We start from the raw sequence: 17,204 nt of genomic DNA on the forward strand, positions 1-17,204 counted from the left end.
CTCCGCCTCCTGCGCCGCGCACGGAGCTGACAGTCCCTGGGGGCGGTGCGAACGGTGCGAGCGAACCGAGCGTGCGTGGTGGGGCGGCGCGCGGCCTGTCCTGGTTCTCTCGCCGCCTCCCGGCTCCACCCCCGCGGCGGGGTGGGCGGGACTCGAGGAGCCCCAGGGCGCCGGCGCCGACCTCATGCTAAGCGCCTTGTCTCGCGCGGTGGCCCGTGGCGCTGCGCGCTGCGTCCGTGCTTCCCCGGCGCCTGAGCTTCGCGCCGCTGCTGCCGCCGCCGCCATGTCCCGGCCGCTGTCGCCGCCGCGGGCCGCCTCCGGGGCCCCGGCTCGGCCCGCCACCGTGCTGGGCACCATGGAGATGGGGCACCGCATGGACGCGCCCGCCAGCGCCGCGGCCGTGCGCGCCTTCCTGGAGCGCGGCCACACGGAGCTGGACACGGCCTTCATGTACAGCGACGGCCAGTCCGAGAGCATCCTGGGCGGCCTGGGCCTCGGGCTGGGCGGCGGCGACTGCAGAGGTAACCTCTACCTACCTACCTGTGCACCGGGCGGCGCCCACCCGGCCCCAGCCGTGGCCCGGCCCGCGGTCAGGACCGACGGCTTCAGCCCCTCCCGGGAGCTGACCGCCCCTTGGACCACCCCCCTGCTCCTCAGGCCCCGTGCACGTGTCGTCCCGGACAGCCGGACAGTGCTTTGTTCTGATCTCCTTCCCCTCCCGAGCTTCTGTCAACTCTGGGAGTTGCAACTCAGGAACCTTCTCCCCCCGCCCCCCCAGTCTTACCCGGAGCCTGGTCTAGTCCTTCGCTTCCTCCCACCTTGCTTTCTTGGGGCACCTCTCTGTGGCAGTGGTCTCCAGAGCTATGCAGTACCCCCTCGAACCTTGCCAGGTGCCCCAAACCGCCCCTTTCCCCATTGCCCTCACTGCCCGTGGCTCCCTGAGCACCCTCTTCTCATCCTGGACTTTTATCAGTCCCTAGCCTTTGCTCAGTTCAGTTGGCAGTACCCTGGCTCCCAGAGAGAGCTGCAACTAGGTCACAAACCAAGCTGGGGGATCAGGGGTGGTACCTGCAGAGTGGGGAGGTTTGTTATGGGGCTATAGGAGGGAAAGTGGTTCCAACCCACCGGCAGGGAGCTTAGAGTCTAATGGGGAAGGTTGAAGCCCAGAAGAGGAAGCACTTTGGGGGGATTAAGCGGTCAGGGAAAGGCACTAGAGAAGGTTCAGAGAACACTGGAGCTGGGCCTTAAAGGATCAATAGTGGTTTGCTGGGAAGAGAATGGGAGAAAGGGGCATCAAAGGCTGAGGGCAGAGCTGTGCAGACCAGGTTTGGAAATGTAGTGTCTGGTATGTGGAGGGATGGCCAGTAGACAGGTGCGGCTTGGGTGGAGGATGTAGGTTCGTGGGAAGGGCTGTCCCTCATCAGCCTGATGCCATTGGAAATGCCTAGGAGGGTGCCTGGATCGTGGTGGCTATATAGGAAAATGAGGTTTAGAGCTGCCCGCCAAGAAAGAATTCTTGAGATTCTTGAGACTTCTTCGGTGTAAGAAGATGGTTTTATCGAAGTATGGGTACAGGACCGGTGAGCAGAAAGAACAGCACTGGGGTTGTGATGGGTGACTGATTATATTTTTTCAAGTTGGGAGGGCGTTAGGGACAGCACAGTCCTCCAAGATATTTTGGAAACAAGGTTTCCAGGACTTTGAGGGGGCTAGCTATTGTTAGGAAAAGGTCATGGGGCACCTGGGTGTCGCAGTTGGTTAAGTCGGTTGGTTTCTTGAGGTCGTGACCTCAGGGTCGTGGGATTGAGCTCCATGTTGGGCTCCTTGCTCAGTGCAGAGTCTGCTTAAGATTCTCTTTCTTGCCTCTGCTCCTGCCCCTAAAATAAATAAATCTTAAAAAAAAAAAAAAAAGGAAAAGTTCATTTATTACTGTTTAGTAAAGACTCAGTCATGAGACCCTTCAGATGTGTATCAGTGGGACATACGCTTGGAGGATGATTACCAAATGTATCTTGCGGGGGTAGAGATAAAGGAAGTTTCCAAAGGAATTTTTATATGTTAAAGTAGACTTACAGGATCCTGGGGAAAGGAGGGGAGGAGTGGTCAGGCTAAGATTACCTCTTGCCCTTAGCAAAGTATTAACAGCGAAGCAGCTGAGTTCCTAGAGGAATGTCCCCCTGCCTGTTTCAAGGACATGTCAGGAAATTTAATTTTTTCTTTTGTCTTTTGTTTCCCACATCCGTGGGGCCCAGTAAATGTTCACTGTTATTTTTACTACCATACTCTGCTGCTTTTCTGCCCTTCCCAGCTCTTGTGCGGGAGCCCCCCTGGGTCCTCCTTTGATTCAGAGCTTGGTAGATCTGGAGGAAGCTGCCTCTCAGGCCCACGCTTTCTAGTTAACCCTGCTGCCCCCTCCTTAATAATGGAGATTTTGTTTCTGAATTGGTTCTTCTCCTCCAGCCCTTCCCTGCTTCCTTCGTTGAGTCCAGGCACTCATTGAGCCAAAGTCCACAGGTTGGACTTGAGGCAAAATCCACACCAAGAGTGCAGAGGATCTGAGAATTGTGGTGACATGGAGAAAATGTGCACAAGAAGCTGTGGGACTGGTTCTCTCCCACATCCCGAGCGGTCATGTGCCTCCCCTCTGACCTGCTGAGTTACCTTTGCCGGGTGTGAAAAGTACAAAATCCAGACAGCTGGTGTACTTGATGGCCCTTCGGGGCTGCTTTGGCAGAACACTATTTCATTCTCATGGGGATTGTGTCTCCCCAGTGGGGGTGTGGGTGTGCGAGCTTCTCTGAGTCTGAAGGGGCGGGGGGTCGATAACCCGCTTCTGCTCCTTTTGCCTTGTATCTGCCTCTCAGATTGATCTCTGCCCGCGGTGCCTGGTTGGTCCGTGGTATCTCTGCAGAATTCTCGCCTCAGCCTTTTGCCTTCCTGTTTCCAGGCCTGCCCCCTTGAGTGCCCTCCCGACCACAGACACAGTGAACGTAGCTGACTTTGGTTGATGGGATTTGCGATTAGGTCTGTCACCCTTCTCTTGACCCCCTGTCCCACTGCTCCCTACCTGGAGTCAATGCTCTTCTAACTCCGAATTGCAGGAATGGGCCTCCACGTACTATGTGTGTTCCTTTGTGACTCCATCTTCCCAGGCTCTGGAATATGCTTCCCATCCTTCCCTGCTGGCTGGGACTCATTCTTAGAGACTCAGCTCCTGGGTCATCCCCATAGGAAGCCCTCCCTAGAATTCCCAGGATGGCCACACTCCTCTACTCGGGGCTCCTTTAGCACTAGGGGCTTTTCTCTATTGCGCTTACCTTATCGTAACATCACCTTTAGGCTGTGAGCTCCTTGAGGGGAGGGAGCAAGTGTGCCTCCAGGCAAGGCCTATCACGCTGACTAATACTAGTGATTATAACAGCCGTGAACATTGAGAACTTGCATATTTAGTGCTCATGATCTCGCTAGGAGGACAGTTCCGTTGTTATACCCCCATTTTACAGATTAGAGAATGGAGGCTCGGAGAACTGAAATAATTTAGACAGGGTCACATAATAAGCCTTGTAACCATTGCATGCTCCCCTCAAAGTGAAAATCGCCACCAAGGCCAATCCCTGGGAAGGGAAGTCGCTGAAGCCTGACAGTGTCCGGGCCCAGCTGGAGACATCCCTGAAACGGCTGCAGTGCCCCCGGGTGGACCTCTTCTACCTACATGCCCCTGACCACGACACCCCCGTGGAGGAGACACTGCGTGCCTGCCACCAGCTGCACCAGGAGGTGAGGTGGGCCCCCGAGCTCCAGGAGAGTGGAGGCACCAGGGTCGTCCCAGAGCAGAGCCGGGGAAGGCCCCACTCCCAGGGTCCCCACCCCCGTCTCCCCTTTGCAGTGTCCTGGGCCGCAGTGGGTTCTGACCAAGGCCTCTCCCCTGCAGGGCAAGTTCGTGGAGCTTGGCCTCTCCAACTATGCCGCCTGGGAGGTGGCCGAGATCTGCACCCTCTGCAGGAGGAACGGCTGGTTCCTGCCCACTGTGTACCAGGTGAGGGCCAGGGCTGCGGGGGGCCCGGCTGATCCCCGGTTCTCTCGGCCCCTCCCACTGCCTCCTCTCCATCGCAGCCACTCCCCTGCTGACAGCCTGTGTCGTGGGGATGACATGCAAGCTCCTCAGCTTGGCCAGCAGGCACCTGCTCACTCTGGCCCTGGCTCCCCTTCCTACCTGCACGTGCTCCCCGGGGCCCTTCCTTCCTGCCCCCTGGCTGTGGGCGTGAGCCTGGACCGTTCTTCCCCTTCCCCCCGGTAGAAGTGCTCAGGCCTCACTTAGATGGCTCCTCCCCTGGAAGCCTTTCCCGATGCCCCAGAGGAACCTCCAGTATTGACTTCATTTTCATGCATTCAGCAAGTATTTGTAAGCATCTGCTGTGATCACACAGCCCACCTCTATAGTGATCGTCTGTCTTCTTTCTGTGTGTATCTTTTTAATTGAAGTAGAGTTGACACGCAATGTTAGTTTCAGGTGTGCAACATAGTCTATGTGGTGCTGTGCTCACCACAGGTGGTTGGCGTGCAAGCTGTTACATATAATACCATCTACTATATTCCCTCTGCTGTACCTTTCATCCCTGCTCGTTCCAAGTAGAAGCCTGTAGCTCCCGATCCCTGCCCTCCCTTCTGACCACTGGCAATTTGCTCTCTGTATATATGGATCTGTTTCTGGTCTTTTGTTTTGTTTTTTAGATTCCACATGTAAATGAAATCATACAGTATTTGTCTTTCTTTGGCTTCTTTCACTTACACTCTGTAGATTCCTCCATGTCATCACATAAGGCAAGATCTCCTTCTTTTTTATATGGCCGAGCAATCCCCCATTGTGTATATATACCATATTTTCTCTATCCATTCATCTATCGATGGAACTTCTTTCTTTGTTTTTAATGGCTTTAACATCTGTGGGAGGCAGAAGCAGAAACCTGGCTGGACTTGCTTGTGTTTGGCAACAATAGATATCTATGGAATGATATAGCCAGTCCAGTTTCCCTGCCTTGGGCCCAGCACCATCTCCCCATCCACTGCTACCACTAGTGATTTGGGAAATCATTGCTGAAGTCCTGGGCAGGTTTTTGACTGATAGTTTCAAAAGAAGCCTGGGAGGGGGTGGGGCACCTGGGTGGCACAGTCAGTTAAAGCATTCAACTCTTGGTTTCGACTCAGGTCTAATTTGGGGGTTGTGAAATTGAGTCCCACATTGAGCTCCATACTCAGCGTGAAGTCTGCTTGAGTTTCTCTCCCTCTCCCTCTGCCCCCCCCACACATGTGCTCTTTTTCTCTCAAATAAATAAATCTTAAAAAAAAAAAAAAGGATAGCCACATGCAGAAGAATGAAACTGGACCATTTCCTTACATCATACACAAAAATAGACTCAAAATGGAAGAAAGACCTAAATGTGAGATAGGAATCCATCAAAATCCTAGAGGAGAACATAGGCAGCAAACTCTGTGATCTCGGCCACAGCACCTTCTTGCTACACACGACTTCAAAAGCAAGGGAAGCAAGGGCAAAAATGAACCATTGGGACTTCGTCAAGATAAAAAGCTTTTGCACAGCAAAGGAAACAGTCGACAAAACCAAAAGACAACCAAACAAAAGACAACCGACAGAATGGGAGAAGATATTTATAAATGACTTATCAGATAAAGGGCTAGTATCCAAAATCTATAAAGAACTTAATCAAACTCAACCCCCAAAGAACAAATAATCCAATCAGGAAATGGGCAGAAGACATGAACAGGCATTTCTCCAAAGAAGACATCCAAATGGCCAACAGACATATGAAAAAGTGCTCAACATCACTCAGCATCAGGGAAATCCAAATCAAAACCACAATGAGATACTACCTCACACCAGTCAGAATGGCTAATATTAAGTCAGGAAATGATAGATGTTGGCGAGGATGTGGAGAAGGGGGAACCCTCTTACACTGTTGGTGAGAATGCAAGCTGGTGCATCTGATGAGGTTCTGGAACATAGGTGAGGTTCAGTGGAGTGAGGTCCAGAGCAGAAGACCAAGAAAGAATTCTTGAGATGTCTTTGGTGCAAAATGGTGGTTTATTAAAGCATGGGGACAGGACCTGTAGGCAGAAAGAGCTGCTGCACCGGGGTTGAGGGGCGGCTGATTATATACTATGGGGTTGGGGGGGGGGTAAGGAAAAAGGAGGTTTCAAAAGGATTTTCATATGTTAAGAGGACTCACAGGATATGGAGGCCTTGCCATTGTCAAGTTAAGGTTGTTTTTCCCTCTAGCAAGGCATTAACATGAAGATAGTTGGGAGCTTCCTGGAGGAACATTACACTCTGCCCCCTTCAAGTATCTGTCAATGGCCTGCAGGTTATAAGGACATTTAATTGTATCTACATTTCCTTCTGGAAGCTAGGTTATTGATAGAAATGCTTTGTTCTTGTAGATTGCTAAGACATTTGTAAACTGAGGGAGGCGGGGGTCTTGCAGGATTGTGATCTCTATGAGGTAACTCTGTTTTTCCTTTCCTTAGCTTTAGGGCAACCAGGAGTGCCTGAGGAATGTCACATATATCCCATCTGGGGTTGTGGGGGGTTGTGGGGTGTCAGCGTCTGCTTTGTCCTCATCTGTTCCCTCATCACATTCACTCTGGAAAACAGTATGGAGTTTCCTCAAAAAGCTGAAAATAGAGCTACCCTACAATGCAGCTATTGCACTACTATGGATTTACCTCAAAGATAGAAAGGTAGTAATCTGAAGGGGCACCTGCACCCCAATGTTTATGGCAGCGATGTCCACAATAGCCAAACTATAGGAAGAGCCCAGATGTCCATTAACAGATGAATGAATGAATGAAGAAGATGTAATCTATATACACAATGGAATACTACTCAGCCATCAAAAAAATGAAATCTTGCCATTTGCAACAACATGGATGGAACTAGAGGGTATTATGCTGAGGAAAATAAGTCAGAAAGATAATTATATGATCTCACTCATGTGGAATTTAAGAAACAAAACAGGATCATAGGGGAAGAGAGGAAAAAATAAGATAATCAGAGAGGGAGACAAACCATAAGATACTCTTAATCACAGGAAACAAACAGGGTTGCTGAAGGAGTGGGGGGATGGAGTAAATGGGTGACAGGCATGAAGGAGGGCTCGTGATGTAATGACCAGTGGGTGCTATGTAAGACTGATGAATCACTGACCTCTACCTCTGAAATTAATAATACGTTGTATGTTAATTGAATTTAAATTAAAAAAAACAACCAGGCTGCGGTTCCTTCCCTTGACCCTAGCAACCTTCTACCCACAGGGTATGTACAATGCTACCACCCGGCAGGTGGAAACGGAGCTCTTCCCCTGCCTCAGGCACTTCGGATTGAGGTTCTACGCCTACAACCCTTTAGCTGGTACGGGCTGCTCTGGGGGCAGGCTTCCCCTGGGGTGGGAGGCCGTTCCTGGCCCTGTCTCTGCCTCTTCCTGACACAGTAGATGCCTGGCCCAGGCCCTGGGAAGCGGGGAGGGGTTTGAAAATAGACTGGGCCGTGTCTTCCATCCCTCCTGGGTCCCACACCTTTGTCCCCCCGCCACCGCCCCCGCCAGTCCAGAACAGCCTCTGGGAGCAGGATGGGCCTGGGGCTCTGATGTCAGTCTCCCTGCAGGGGGCCTGCTGACGGGCAAGTACAAGTATGAGGACAAGGATGGGAAACAGCCCGTGGGCCGCTTCTTCGGGAATGACTGGGCTGAGACCTACAGGAATCGGTGAGCAGGGGATGGGCTGCATCAGGATGGGTGGGGGGGCAGGGTCCCCTTTATCAGACGTGGAGAAATTCTAGGCAGTTTTCCTGGGAGTTCCAAGTCTTCCCTGCTGTCTGGACCCATGTCTCGATTCCTGCAGAAATGACCAAATTCTGCGGTGTTTCTTGTTTTCTTGGGAGCTCTGTGAGCAAATGGCGACCCCTGGGTCTTATACTGGGGCTTCCAAGGCCTAGCGCTTCCCTGAGAAGGGCATACCACTTGCCAGGAAGGAAAGAGCAAGCCCTGGATCCACGCTCAGGAGGCCTGGGGCCGAGTCCTGCCCCCCCCCCCCCCCCCCACCATCTTGTTACCTTTGCTTCACTAGGTAAAGTGGGCAGGCGTCATGAGGTCTTAAGAACTCATAAAGAGATTAAAGATGTCTCTGCGGTGTTCGGGGAGGCCCCTCTAGCTGCCTCCTGTGCCTGGTGGCTCTGCTGCCCAATCAGGCTGGCCCGCTGCTAGAAGAACGCTCGGCGCTTGTCCCCGCCGAGTTGGGTGGACACAGCTGCCGTGCTTGGCTTTGTGGCTGTAGCCCCAATGTGACCCCTGGTTATTGACCCTTGTTCCGCCCCCTTCACCTGCCCAGCTTCTGGAAGGAGCACCACTTCGAGGCCATTGCCCTGGTGGAGAAGGCCCTGCAGGCCGCATACCGCGGCAGCGCTCCCAGCATGACCTCGGCCGCCCTCCGGTGGATGTACCATCACTCCCAGCTGCAGGTGAGCTGGCCGTCCCGGGGGGGCCCGCCGCTGCCCCTTGTAATAGAGCCAGAATTACCTTTAGGTCATTTATTTATTTATTTTTTTAAAGATTTTATTTATTTATTTATTTGAGAGAGAGAATGAGAGAGAGAGAGAGAGAGAGCATGAGATGGGGGAGGGTCAGAGGGAGAAGCAGACTCCCCGCTGAGCAGGGAGCCTGATGCGGGACTCGATCCCGGGACTCTAGGATCATGACCTGAGCCGAAGGCAGTCGCTTAACCAACTGAGCCACCCAGGCGCCCCCCTTTAGATCATTTCTAAGTCGTGTTTTCCTGGGGGTTTTTTGCCTCCAAAGATTTTATTTGGGGGCACCTGGCTGGTTCAGTTAGTGGAGCATGTAAAAAGATTTTATTTATTTATTTATTTGTCAGAGTGAGAGAGAGATCACAAACAGCCGGAGGGGAACAGGAAGAGGCTGAGCAGGGAGCCCGATGCAGGACTTGATCCCAGGACCCTGGGACCATGACCTGAGCTGAAGGCAGAGGCTTTACCAACTGAGCCGCCCAGGGGTCCCAGCTTGTGACTCTTGATCTCAGGGTTGTGAGGTCAAGCCCCAGGTTGGGCATGGAGCCTATGTTTAAAAAAAAAAAAAAGAAAGAAAAGAAAAGAAAATATTTTATTTATTTATTTATTTATTTATTTATTTATTTTTTAAAGATTTTATTTATTTATTTGACAGAGAGAGACGTAGCGAGAGCAGGAACACAAGCAGGGGGAGTGGGAGAGGGAGAAGCAGGCTTCCCGCAGAGCAGGGAGCCCGATGTGGGGCTCGATCCCAGGACCCTGGGATCATGACCTGAGCCGAAGGCAGACGCTTAACAACTGAGCCACCCAGGCGCCCAAAAGATTTTATTTTTAAGCAATCTCCACACCCAGTGTAGGGCCTGAATTCACAACCCTGAGACCAGGAGTCGTGTGCCCCACCGACTGAGCCAGCCAGGCACTAACCCCTAAGCAGTTTTCCCCTCTGAAGTTTCTCCTGGTGAGAGCTGCGGAGCAGTCAGGCAGTCCTTCCGTTGTTCTTAGCTGTCTGAGCGCCAGGCCCTGGATGAGGGCTTCGCATACATGCATTTAGTCTGTCTTCCAGCCCCATGAAGTGCCATTCCCCCGGTGTTACAGGTGAGGAACCGGGTCCACACAGCTGTGTGGGGGGTAGAAAATTTCTCAAAACTCCTCAGCCTCACTCGCTCCTCGGTGGGAGTTGGGGGCCCCCCCTCTTTGGCGTCCCCGGGCTCCCTCGCTAAAACGTGTCTCCTGCATCAGCCTGACACAGTTGCACAGGATTTGACGGACATAGAGTAGTTTCTCAAAAACCAGGGGCGCGCTGCCTGACGTAGTTTCTCATTCCTGTAACCACACTGAAGACAGAGAAGATTGAGTCACCAAGAGGAGGAAGAACGAAGCCAAGCGCACCCAGCTGAGTGGTCGAGCTGGGCTCTGAGCACAGCTGGGTCTGAGGACGAGCAGAGGGAAAGAAGACAGGGTTTGGAGTCACATCGTTAAAATCACTGAAGGCATCTCAGGTTCCTTAGGGAACTATATTCAGCATAAATAAACATCAGAGCCCGGGTCTTGGCAGAGGCAGGGCGGGGAGGGAGGGGGTGCACCTGGAGCCATCATGGTGCATAATGTGTTCACATCTGGCGGTCTCCCCTTGCAGGGTGCCCACGGGGACGCCGTCATCCTGGGCATGTCCAGCATGGAGCAGCTGACACAGAACTTGGCGGCGACCGAGGAAGGGCCCCTGGAGCCGGCCGTGGTGCAGGCCTTCGATCGAGCCTGGCACCTGGTCGCCCACGAATGTCCCAACTACTTCCGCTAGGGCCCGTCCTGGCTCCAGCTGCCAAAGGTTTCTCTCTTTTCCGCCACCTCTTCTGTTCTCTCCTCCTGACCAGTCTGCCTTAAGTTGATTTAACATGGTCTTTTTTGATTGTCTGGCTCGATGCAATATTTTTCTAGATTCCCTCCTGGCTCCCAGATGCCTTCGCAGCGTGTAAAGCCTGGGGCTGTGGCCCACTTGGGACATTCTTGTCTGAATAAAGCCGGCACTTGACCGGGCTGCTGCCCGGGCCCCAAGTAAACCCCACGAACTTGTCTCCTTTACTGTCTGCAGCCTGTTTTCATCCTGCCCGGGAGCTTACTGCCAACAGGGCAGAACCACGAGGTGGAGTCTCCAGAGGGCAGAGGTAGAGCACCCACTGCCCTCAGGAGGCTCTCTCCTGCCTTCTGTACTGAATCCAGCCTGAGCTCTCAATAGCAGGGCTGAGGTGGCCCTCACTCAGCTGTGCACAGGAGAAGAAAAGCAGGCCATGCACCCTGAAGTATACTTTCCCTTATTCAGAATCACCTCAGGAAAGAGAGGCATCTAGAAATAGAATCCTTGGAGCCAAAACCTCCCAATAGCGCCCCCACTGAGAAGAAGAACGATGTTCCTGGGCACCTCCTAAGATGCTGCATGACATTTTTAACAGACTCAATGTCAGCAGTGGCTTTACTCTTGTCCTGGTGAAAGCCTCCTGTCTCCTTGTCATCTGTAGGACTCTCAGCCTTGCCCTGGGTCTCCTGCTGTTGGAGCTGGAAGGGTGGCCTGGGTAGCCATGGTCCCCATTTCCCTTGGCAAACCCCCACTCCAAGCAGGGGGCACCCAACGCTGGGGAAGAAAAATCCCAGGTCTGAGGGTTGCTTCTTGACCATTCCCAGTGCAGAAAAATCAGTCTAGCCCTGGCCAGGGGGGTGGAGTGTGGGCCAAGCAGCAGAAGTCAGCACTTGGAGCTTGCTTATCTTGAAGTGAGGAAGGGGGCTCAGCGTGGAAATGCCAGAACAAACCACCAATCAGAAACACTTTTTGTTCTAAGGAATGTCCCATTTACCATCTAGAGGGAGACACCTTGCAGACAAAATTGTTTTCTCTACAGAAGCAGTCACCCTCTCTTGTCTTCATCCACAATAAAATGCATTCTTCCCCTAAACGGGATGGTGTATCGGTTACCATTGTACAATTAGCTATCCTAAAATTGAATTGCTTAAAATGACAAAGTCCCCCAAATTTAGATAAAGATTCAAAGCAATCCCTATCAAAAGTCCAACTGCTTTTTTGTTTTATCTTTTTTTTTAACAAATTCATAAACAAATCCTAAAATTCAAATAGAAGTTCAAGGGACACAGAATAGCTATAATCTTGAATAAGAAGCCTACAATCTCTGATTCTTGATTTTGAAATTTACCAAAAGCTATAGTAATAAAGAGAGTGTGGTAATGGCATAAGGGCAGACATACAGATCAATGAAATAGAATCGAGAGTCCAGAAATAAACCTTTATATGTACTTTGAACTGATTTTAGAGAAGTGTGTAAAGACAATTCAATAGGAAAATAATAGTTTTCAACAATTGAAGCTGGGACAACTGGATATCCACATGCAAAAGAATGAAGTTGATCCCCTTCCTCACACCATCCACACTCACACAAAATGAACTCTAAGACCTAAATGTAAAAGCTACAATTATAAACCTCTTAAAATACAGGAGTAAATCTTCATGCTCTTGGGTTAGGCAATGGTCTCTCAGACGACACCAAAAGCACCAGCAACAGAAGAAAAAAAGAATTAGACATTATCAAAATTTAAATGTGTGTGCTTTGGGGCACCTGGGTGGCTCAGTCGTTAAGCATCTGCCTTCAGCTCAGAGTCCTGGGATCGAGCCCCACATTGGGCTCCCTGCTCAGCGGGAAGCCTGCTTCTCCCTCTCCCACTCCCCCTGCTTGTGTTCCCTCTCTCTCACTGTGTCTCTCTCTGTCAAATAAATAAAATCTTAAAATGAAATAAAATATGTGTGCTTTAAAGGATACCATCAAGAAAGTGAAGAGGTGGGTGCCTGGGTGGCTCAGTTGGTTGAGTGTCTGCCTTCAGCTCAGGTCATTATCCCAGGGTCCTTGGATCGAGTCCTGCATCTGGCTCCCTGCTCAGTGGGGAGTCTGCTTCTGCCTGCCACTCTGCCTACTTGTTCTCTCTCTCTGTCAAATAAATAAATAAAATCTTAAAAAAAAAAAAAAACCCAATGGTTAAAAATGAAAGTGTTTTATATTTATCCACCTTGACCACCCCCAGCACTTCATTTGTGTGTGTGTGTAAATTCAAATTTCCTTCCGTCTAAAAATACCTCTAGTAGAGTGAAAGTTTGCTACTATGAATGCTCTACACCTCTGCTTGTCTGAACAAAGTCTTTTGCCTTCATGTTTGAAGTATTTTCGCTTGGGTTTACGTAGCTGGAGGCTGACAGTTCCTTGTTTTCATACGTTACCATGTCTCAACACGCGCACCTGGGCTGGAGCCTTTGGCAAGTCTCGACCGGAGAAGCAGAGTCGCTTCTGGGACCGCAGGGCGGCGGGACAGCCCGAGCGCCTCCCTCCCACCCCCCCAAACCAAGGCCTCATTTCAGGACTTTTAGCAGGTAGGAAAGCCCCCTCCGGAACGACCCCGGGACCCCGGGACGGTTCAGAGCGAGGCCGAGGGAGGTGGGGAGACGTGGCAGCGAGGCCCCTGGAGTCCCAGCCCTCAGCCTTCGCGCTCGCTCGTAAGCCTCGCACTAGCGCCCCCTCCCGGCCCACCCGCCAGCAAAGTGCGCGTCCCCGAAGCCCCGCGTGACGCGTGCGTGCAGCAGGGCCCGGGTGGGAGGCAGCGGAGCGAAGGGGGAGGTGGGCACACTGCCCCGCCCCCAACGCTGGTGGGCGGGGCCCGAAGTCGCTCCTTAAAGCGGCGGCGGCTCGCGCTGGTTAGTGCCTCGCGCCGACCGCAGAGTGCGACGCCTGGGCCACCCGATTCTGCCGCCGCCGCGGGCCGCCTCCGGGGCCCCGGCTCGGCCCGCCACCGTGCTGGGCGCCATGGAGATGGGGCGCCGCATGCACGCGTTCGCCAGCGCCGCGGCCGTGCGCGCCTTCCTGGAGCGCGGCCACACGGAGCTGGACACGGCCTTCGTGTACAGCGACGGCCAGTCCTAGGGCATCCTGGGCGGCTTGGGCCTCGGGCTGGGTGGCGGCGACTGCAGAGGTAACCGCCCCGTCCCCGTGCACCGCGCGGCGCGCACCCGGCCGGCCCCAGCCGTGGCCCGGCCCGCGGTCAGGACCGATGCCTTCGGCCCCTCCCCGGCGCTGACCGCGCCTTGGACCACCCCCCTGCTCCTCAGGCCCCGTGCACGTGTCGTCCCGGACAGCCGGACAGTGCTTTGTCCTGACCTTCCTTTCCTCTCCTTTTCCCTTCCGAGAAGGTCTCCCAGGACCCTCCCTCCAGCAACGTCCCGCCCCAGGTCCAGTCTGGAACGACTTGGTTAGGTCTTCTAGCGGGCCCTGAAAGCTTTGGGATCTGGCGCCGTGCAGCCCCTACCTCCTTTCCCGCCCCCCGGCAGGTGCCCCGTGCAGGCCTGATCTGCTGGAACCCTGCCCGTACTGTCCTGGCGTTCCCTGGCACAGCCCCGGATCAGACTTTGGAACCTGTGGGGGATCTGCTTCCTCCTTGCTCTGGGCCCTCGACTTTGCTCCGTGGGGCTCCGGGGGCCATGCTCAGTGGCAGCGCCTGAGAGCCGCAGGGTGCTCGGTGGGCGGGGATGGGGGAGTGCGGGTGGTAGGGTGTCTAACTGCCCTCTGGGCTAGCCTCTGAGGACCTAGAAGGGAAATTGACACGAACCCACTCCGCGAGCTCGGATTCGAGAGAAGGCTGGGGAAGCCCGGAAGAGGGAGCACTTCTGGCGGGGCACTGAAAAAAGCTCAGAAGAGGGAGCATTAGACACTGAAGAACTGATTAGTTGGCCAGGAGTACAGGTGTTAGTGCTGTGGGTGTGGGCAGTGGGCGTGCCAAGGCAATGAGATTTGGCAATGCCAGGGGTGTTGGAGCAGGCAGATATAGCTAAGTGGAGGGTTTGCGTAAGGGCAGGGGACCGTCCATCACCAGTCTGATGCCATTTGAACGGCTTCAGCAGTGCCTAGCAGGTCCCTAGAGTTCAGCAATGTTGGCTGTTACTGTTACGGTTAGGAGTAGTAATAGTAATGTTGTTAGCACACGGCACCGTCTCTCCCTTGGGCTCTTCTCTCTCCTCTGCTAGAGTCTGCTAGGTTCTCCTGTGATTCACAGCACGCTCGATCTGGAACATAAGACAATATGCCTGCGTCTCAGTGCTCGCCCTTTTCCAGATCACCTGGCTGCTTCTCTGACCACCCTGGGTCTTATTTCTCAATGTCTTTTTTCTCCAAGCCTCCTTCGCTTCCCTCCTGGTCAGAGCTAGCGGGGCCAAAGTCCTTAAACCTCAGCTCCGAAGTTTAATTCACATGAAGAAGAGCTGGAGGAACGGAACAATTCCAAGTGAGCGGTCCTCCAGCCTGCTCATAAGTCTCAAGGAGTCAGGTGACTTGCCAGGCGCTGAGTGTTCAGGGAGGGCCAGATTCCATGGGGTGCTCCCAAGGCCCTTTCCATCGGGTCTGTGGCCCTTCTCTTGCCTTGTGTACCCCCTGACCCTGGTGCTTTGGACCCCTGGAATTGCAGTCATGGCTCCTCTCACGCCATGTTCTTTTCCTCTGGGTTTTTGCCCTTGTCCTCACCCTCTGGAATGAACTTCCCACCTTTCCTCAACTGGCAGCCTGTGACTTCCCCCTGGAGACCAAGATTCAGATTCTAAAGAAAGCCTTCCCTGAGCTCACAGGGGCTCCCCCAGCACCTGGTGCATATCCCTGCCTCGCTTACTGTAATGCAGCCCCTTAGACAGTGCCTTCTCGAGGGCAGGGATCCCCTGTTGGGTCTACAAGCCCTTAGGGCCTGGTAAATAATCCGTCATAGTGATGACATTGGCGATGATGACAATGAACAACACGTCCATTCAAGTCCTGATCAATCCTTGGGACCAGCACACAAAATAGTACCATTGATGCTACCAATTTATAGTTGAGAGGATTGAGGCTCAGAGAGGTTGAGTAACTTTGGTGAAGGTCACAGAGGTGGTAATGGCAGAGCTGGGATGTGAACCCAGGTCTTTCTCTGAGTCATTACTCTAGACTCTCTCCAGTGTTTGGTAAATTGGCCTGAACTCTCATTTCACTCCTCCCCCAAAGCGAAAATCGCCACCAAGGCCAATCCATTGGGTGAGAATTCACTGAAGCCTGACAGTGTCCGGGCCCAGCTGGAGACATCCCTGAAATGGCTGCAGTGCCCCCGGGTGGACTGCTTTTACCTGCACCTACCTGACCACAACACCCCCGTGGAGGAGACGCTGCGTGCCTGCCACCAGCTGCGCCAGAAGGTAAGGCGGGCCCCCGAGCTCCAGGAGAGTGGAGGCACCAGGGTCGTCCCAGAGCAGAGCTGGGGACAGACCCCACTCCCAGGGTCCCCACCCCCATCTCCCCTTTGCAGTGTGCTGGGCCGCGGTGGGTTCTGACCAAGGCCTCTCCCCTGCAGGGCAAGTTCGTGGAGCTTGGCCTCTCCAACTATGCCGCCTGGGAGGTGGCCGAGATCTGCACCCTCTGCAGGAGGAACGGCTGGTTCCTGCCCACTGTGTACCAGGTGAGGGCCAGGGCTGCGGGGGGCCCCCGGCTGATCCCCGGTTCTCTCGGCCCCTCCCACTGCCTCCTCTCCATCGCAGCCACTCCCCTGCTGACAGCCTGTGTCGTGGGGATGACGTGCAAGCTCCTCAGCTTGGCCAGCAGGCACCTGCTCACTCTGGCCCTGGCTCCCCTTCCTACCTGCACGTGCTCCACAGGCCCTTCCTTCCTGCCCTCTGGCTGTGGGCGTGAGCCTGGACTGTTCTTCCCCGTCCCCCCGGTAGAAGTGCTCAGGCCTCACTTAGATGGCTCGTCCCCTGGAAGCCTTTCCCGATGCCCCAGAGGAGCCTGAGATCTCTGGCTCTACTTTGCTCCACTTCATTCATTCAGCAAATGTTTGTCCTCCTACTTGGTGCCAGACACTGCTCACAGAACTTACTAGTGGACTATGATTGCTTCTTTTCTCGACTATACCTGTTGACACTCTACCTTGCTATTAAATCTCCCAGGGCAGGGGCCTTGTCCTGTTGGTGTGTGGATGGAAATTCCATTTCCAGCCCATAGCTGGTGCTCAGAAACGTTGGCTGAATGAATGAAGTTTCCTTCCTACTCAGTATATGCTCTGATTGTTAAGGTCCTAGGATTGTTAGGGTCTGAACTGAGTGCTCTGCAAGGGAAGATTTGGGGTCCCCTCCTTTGATATGTGCACACCCTGCAGCCGGCCCTTCTACCCGCAGGGCATGTACAACGCTACCCCCCAGCAGGTGGAAACGGCAGGTGGAAACAGAGCTCTTCCCCTGCCTCAGGCACTTCGGATTGAGGTTCTATGCCTACAACCCTTTAGCTGGTACGGTCTGCTCTGGCGGCAGGCTCCCCCTGGGGTGGGAGGCCGTTCCTTGCCCTGTCTCTGCCTCTTCCTGACACAGTAGATGCCTGGCCCAGGTCCTGGGAAGCGGGGAGGGGTTTGAAAATAGACTGGCCATGTCTTCCATCCCTCCTGGGTCCCCCGCCCTTCCCCCTGCGCCCCCCCCCCACCGCCAGTCCATAACAGCCTCTGGGAGCAGGGTGGGCCTGGGGCTCTGATGTCAGTCTCCCCACAGGGGGCCTGCTAACGG

General features: G+C 53.8%; 1 protein-coding gene and 1 pseudogene across 1 annotated transcript; both read left to right on the forward strand.

Annotated features, from left to right (window-relative positions):
- The first annotated feature begins 163 nt into the window (after positions 1 to 163).
- AKR7A2 (aldo-keto reductase family 7 member A2) lies at positions 164 to 10,658 on the forward strand. The gene is made up of 7 exons (XM_035019629.1): positions 164 to 521; positions 3,590 to 3,777; positions 3,932 to 4,036; positions 7,330 to 7,426; positions 7,679 to 7,778; positions 8,401 to 8,530; positions 10,233 to 10,658. Exons 1-7 carry the CDS (start codon positions 185 to 187, stop codon positions 10,392 to 10,394), a joined length of 1,119 nt encoding a protein of 372 aa, XP_034875520.1. The 5' UTR covers positions 164 to 184; the 3' UTR covers positions 10,395 to 10,658.
- A 2,212-nt stretch (positions 10,659 to 12,870) lies between these two features.
- On the forward strand, positions 12,871 to 15,986 carry LOC118019638 (annotated as a pseudogene).
- Positions 15,987 to 17,204: the final 1,218 nt, after the last annotated feature.

Source organism: Mirounga leonina, unplaced genomic scaffold, assembly GCF_011800145.1.
Source record: "Mirounga leonina isolate KUSES-001 unplaced genomic scaffold, KU_Mleo_1.0 Mir_173, whole genome shotgun sequence".
Classification (NCBI taxonomy): domain Eukaryota; kingdom Metazoa; phylum Chordata; class Mammalia; order Carnivora; family Phocidae; genus Mirounga; species Mirounga leonina.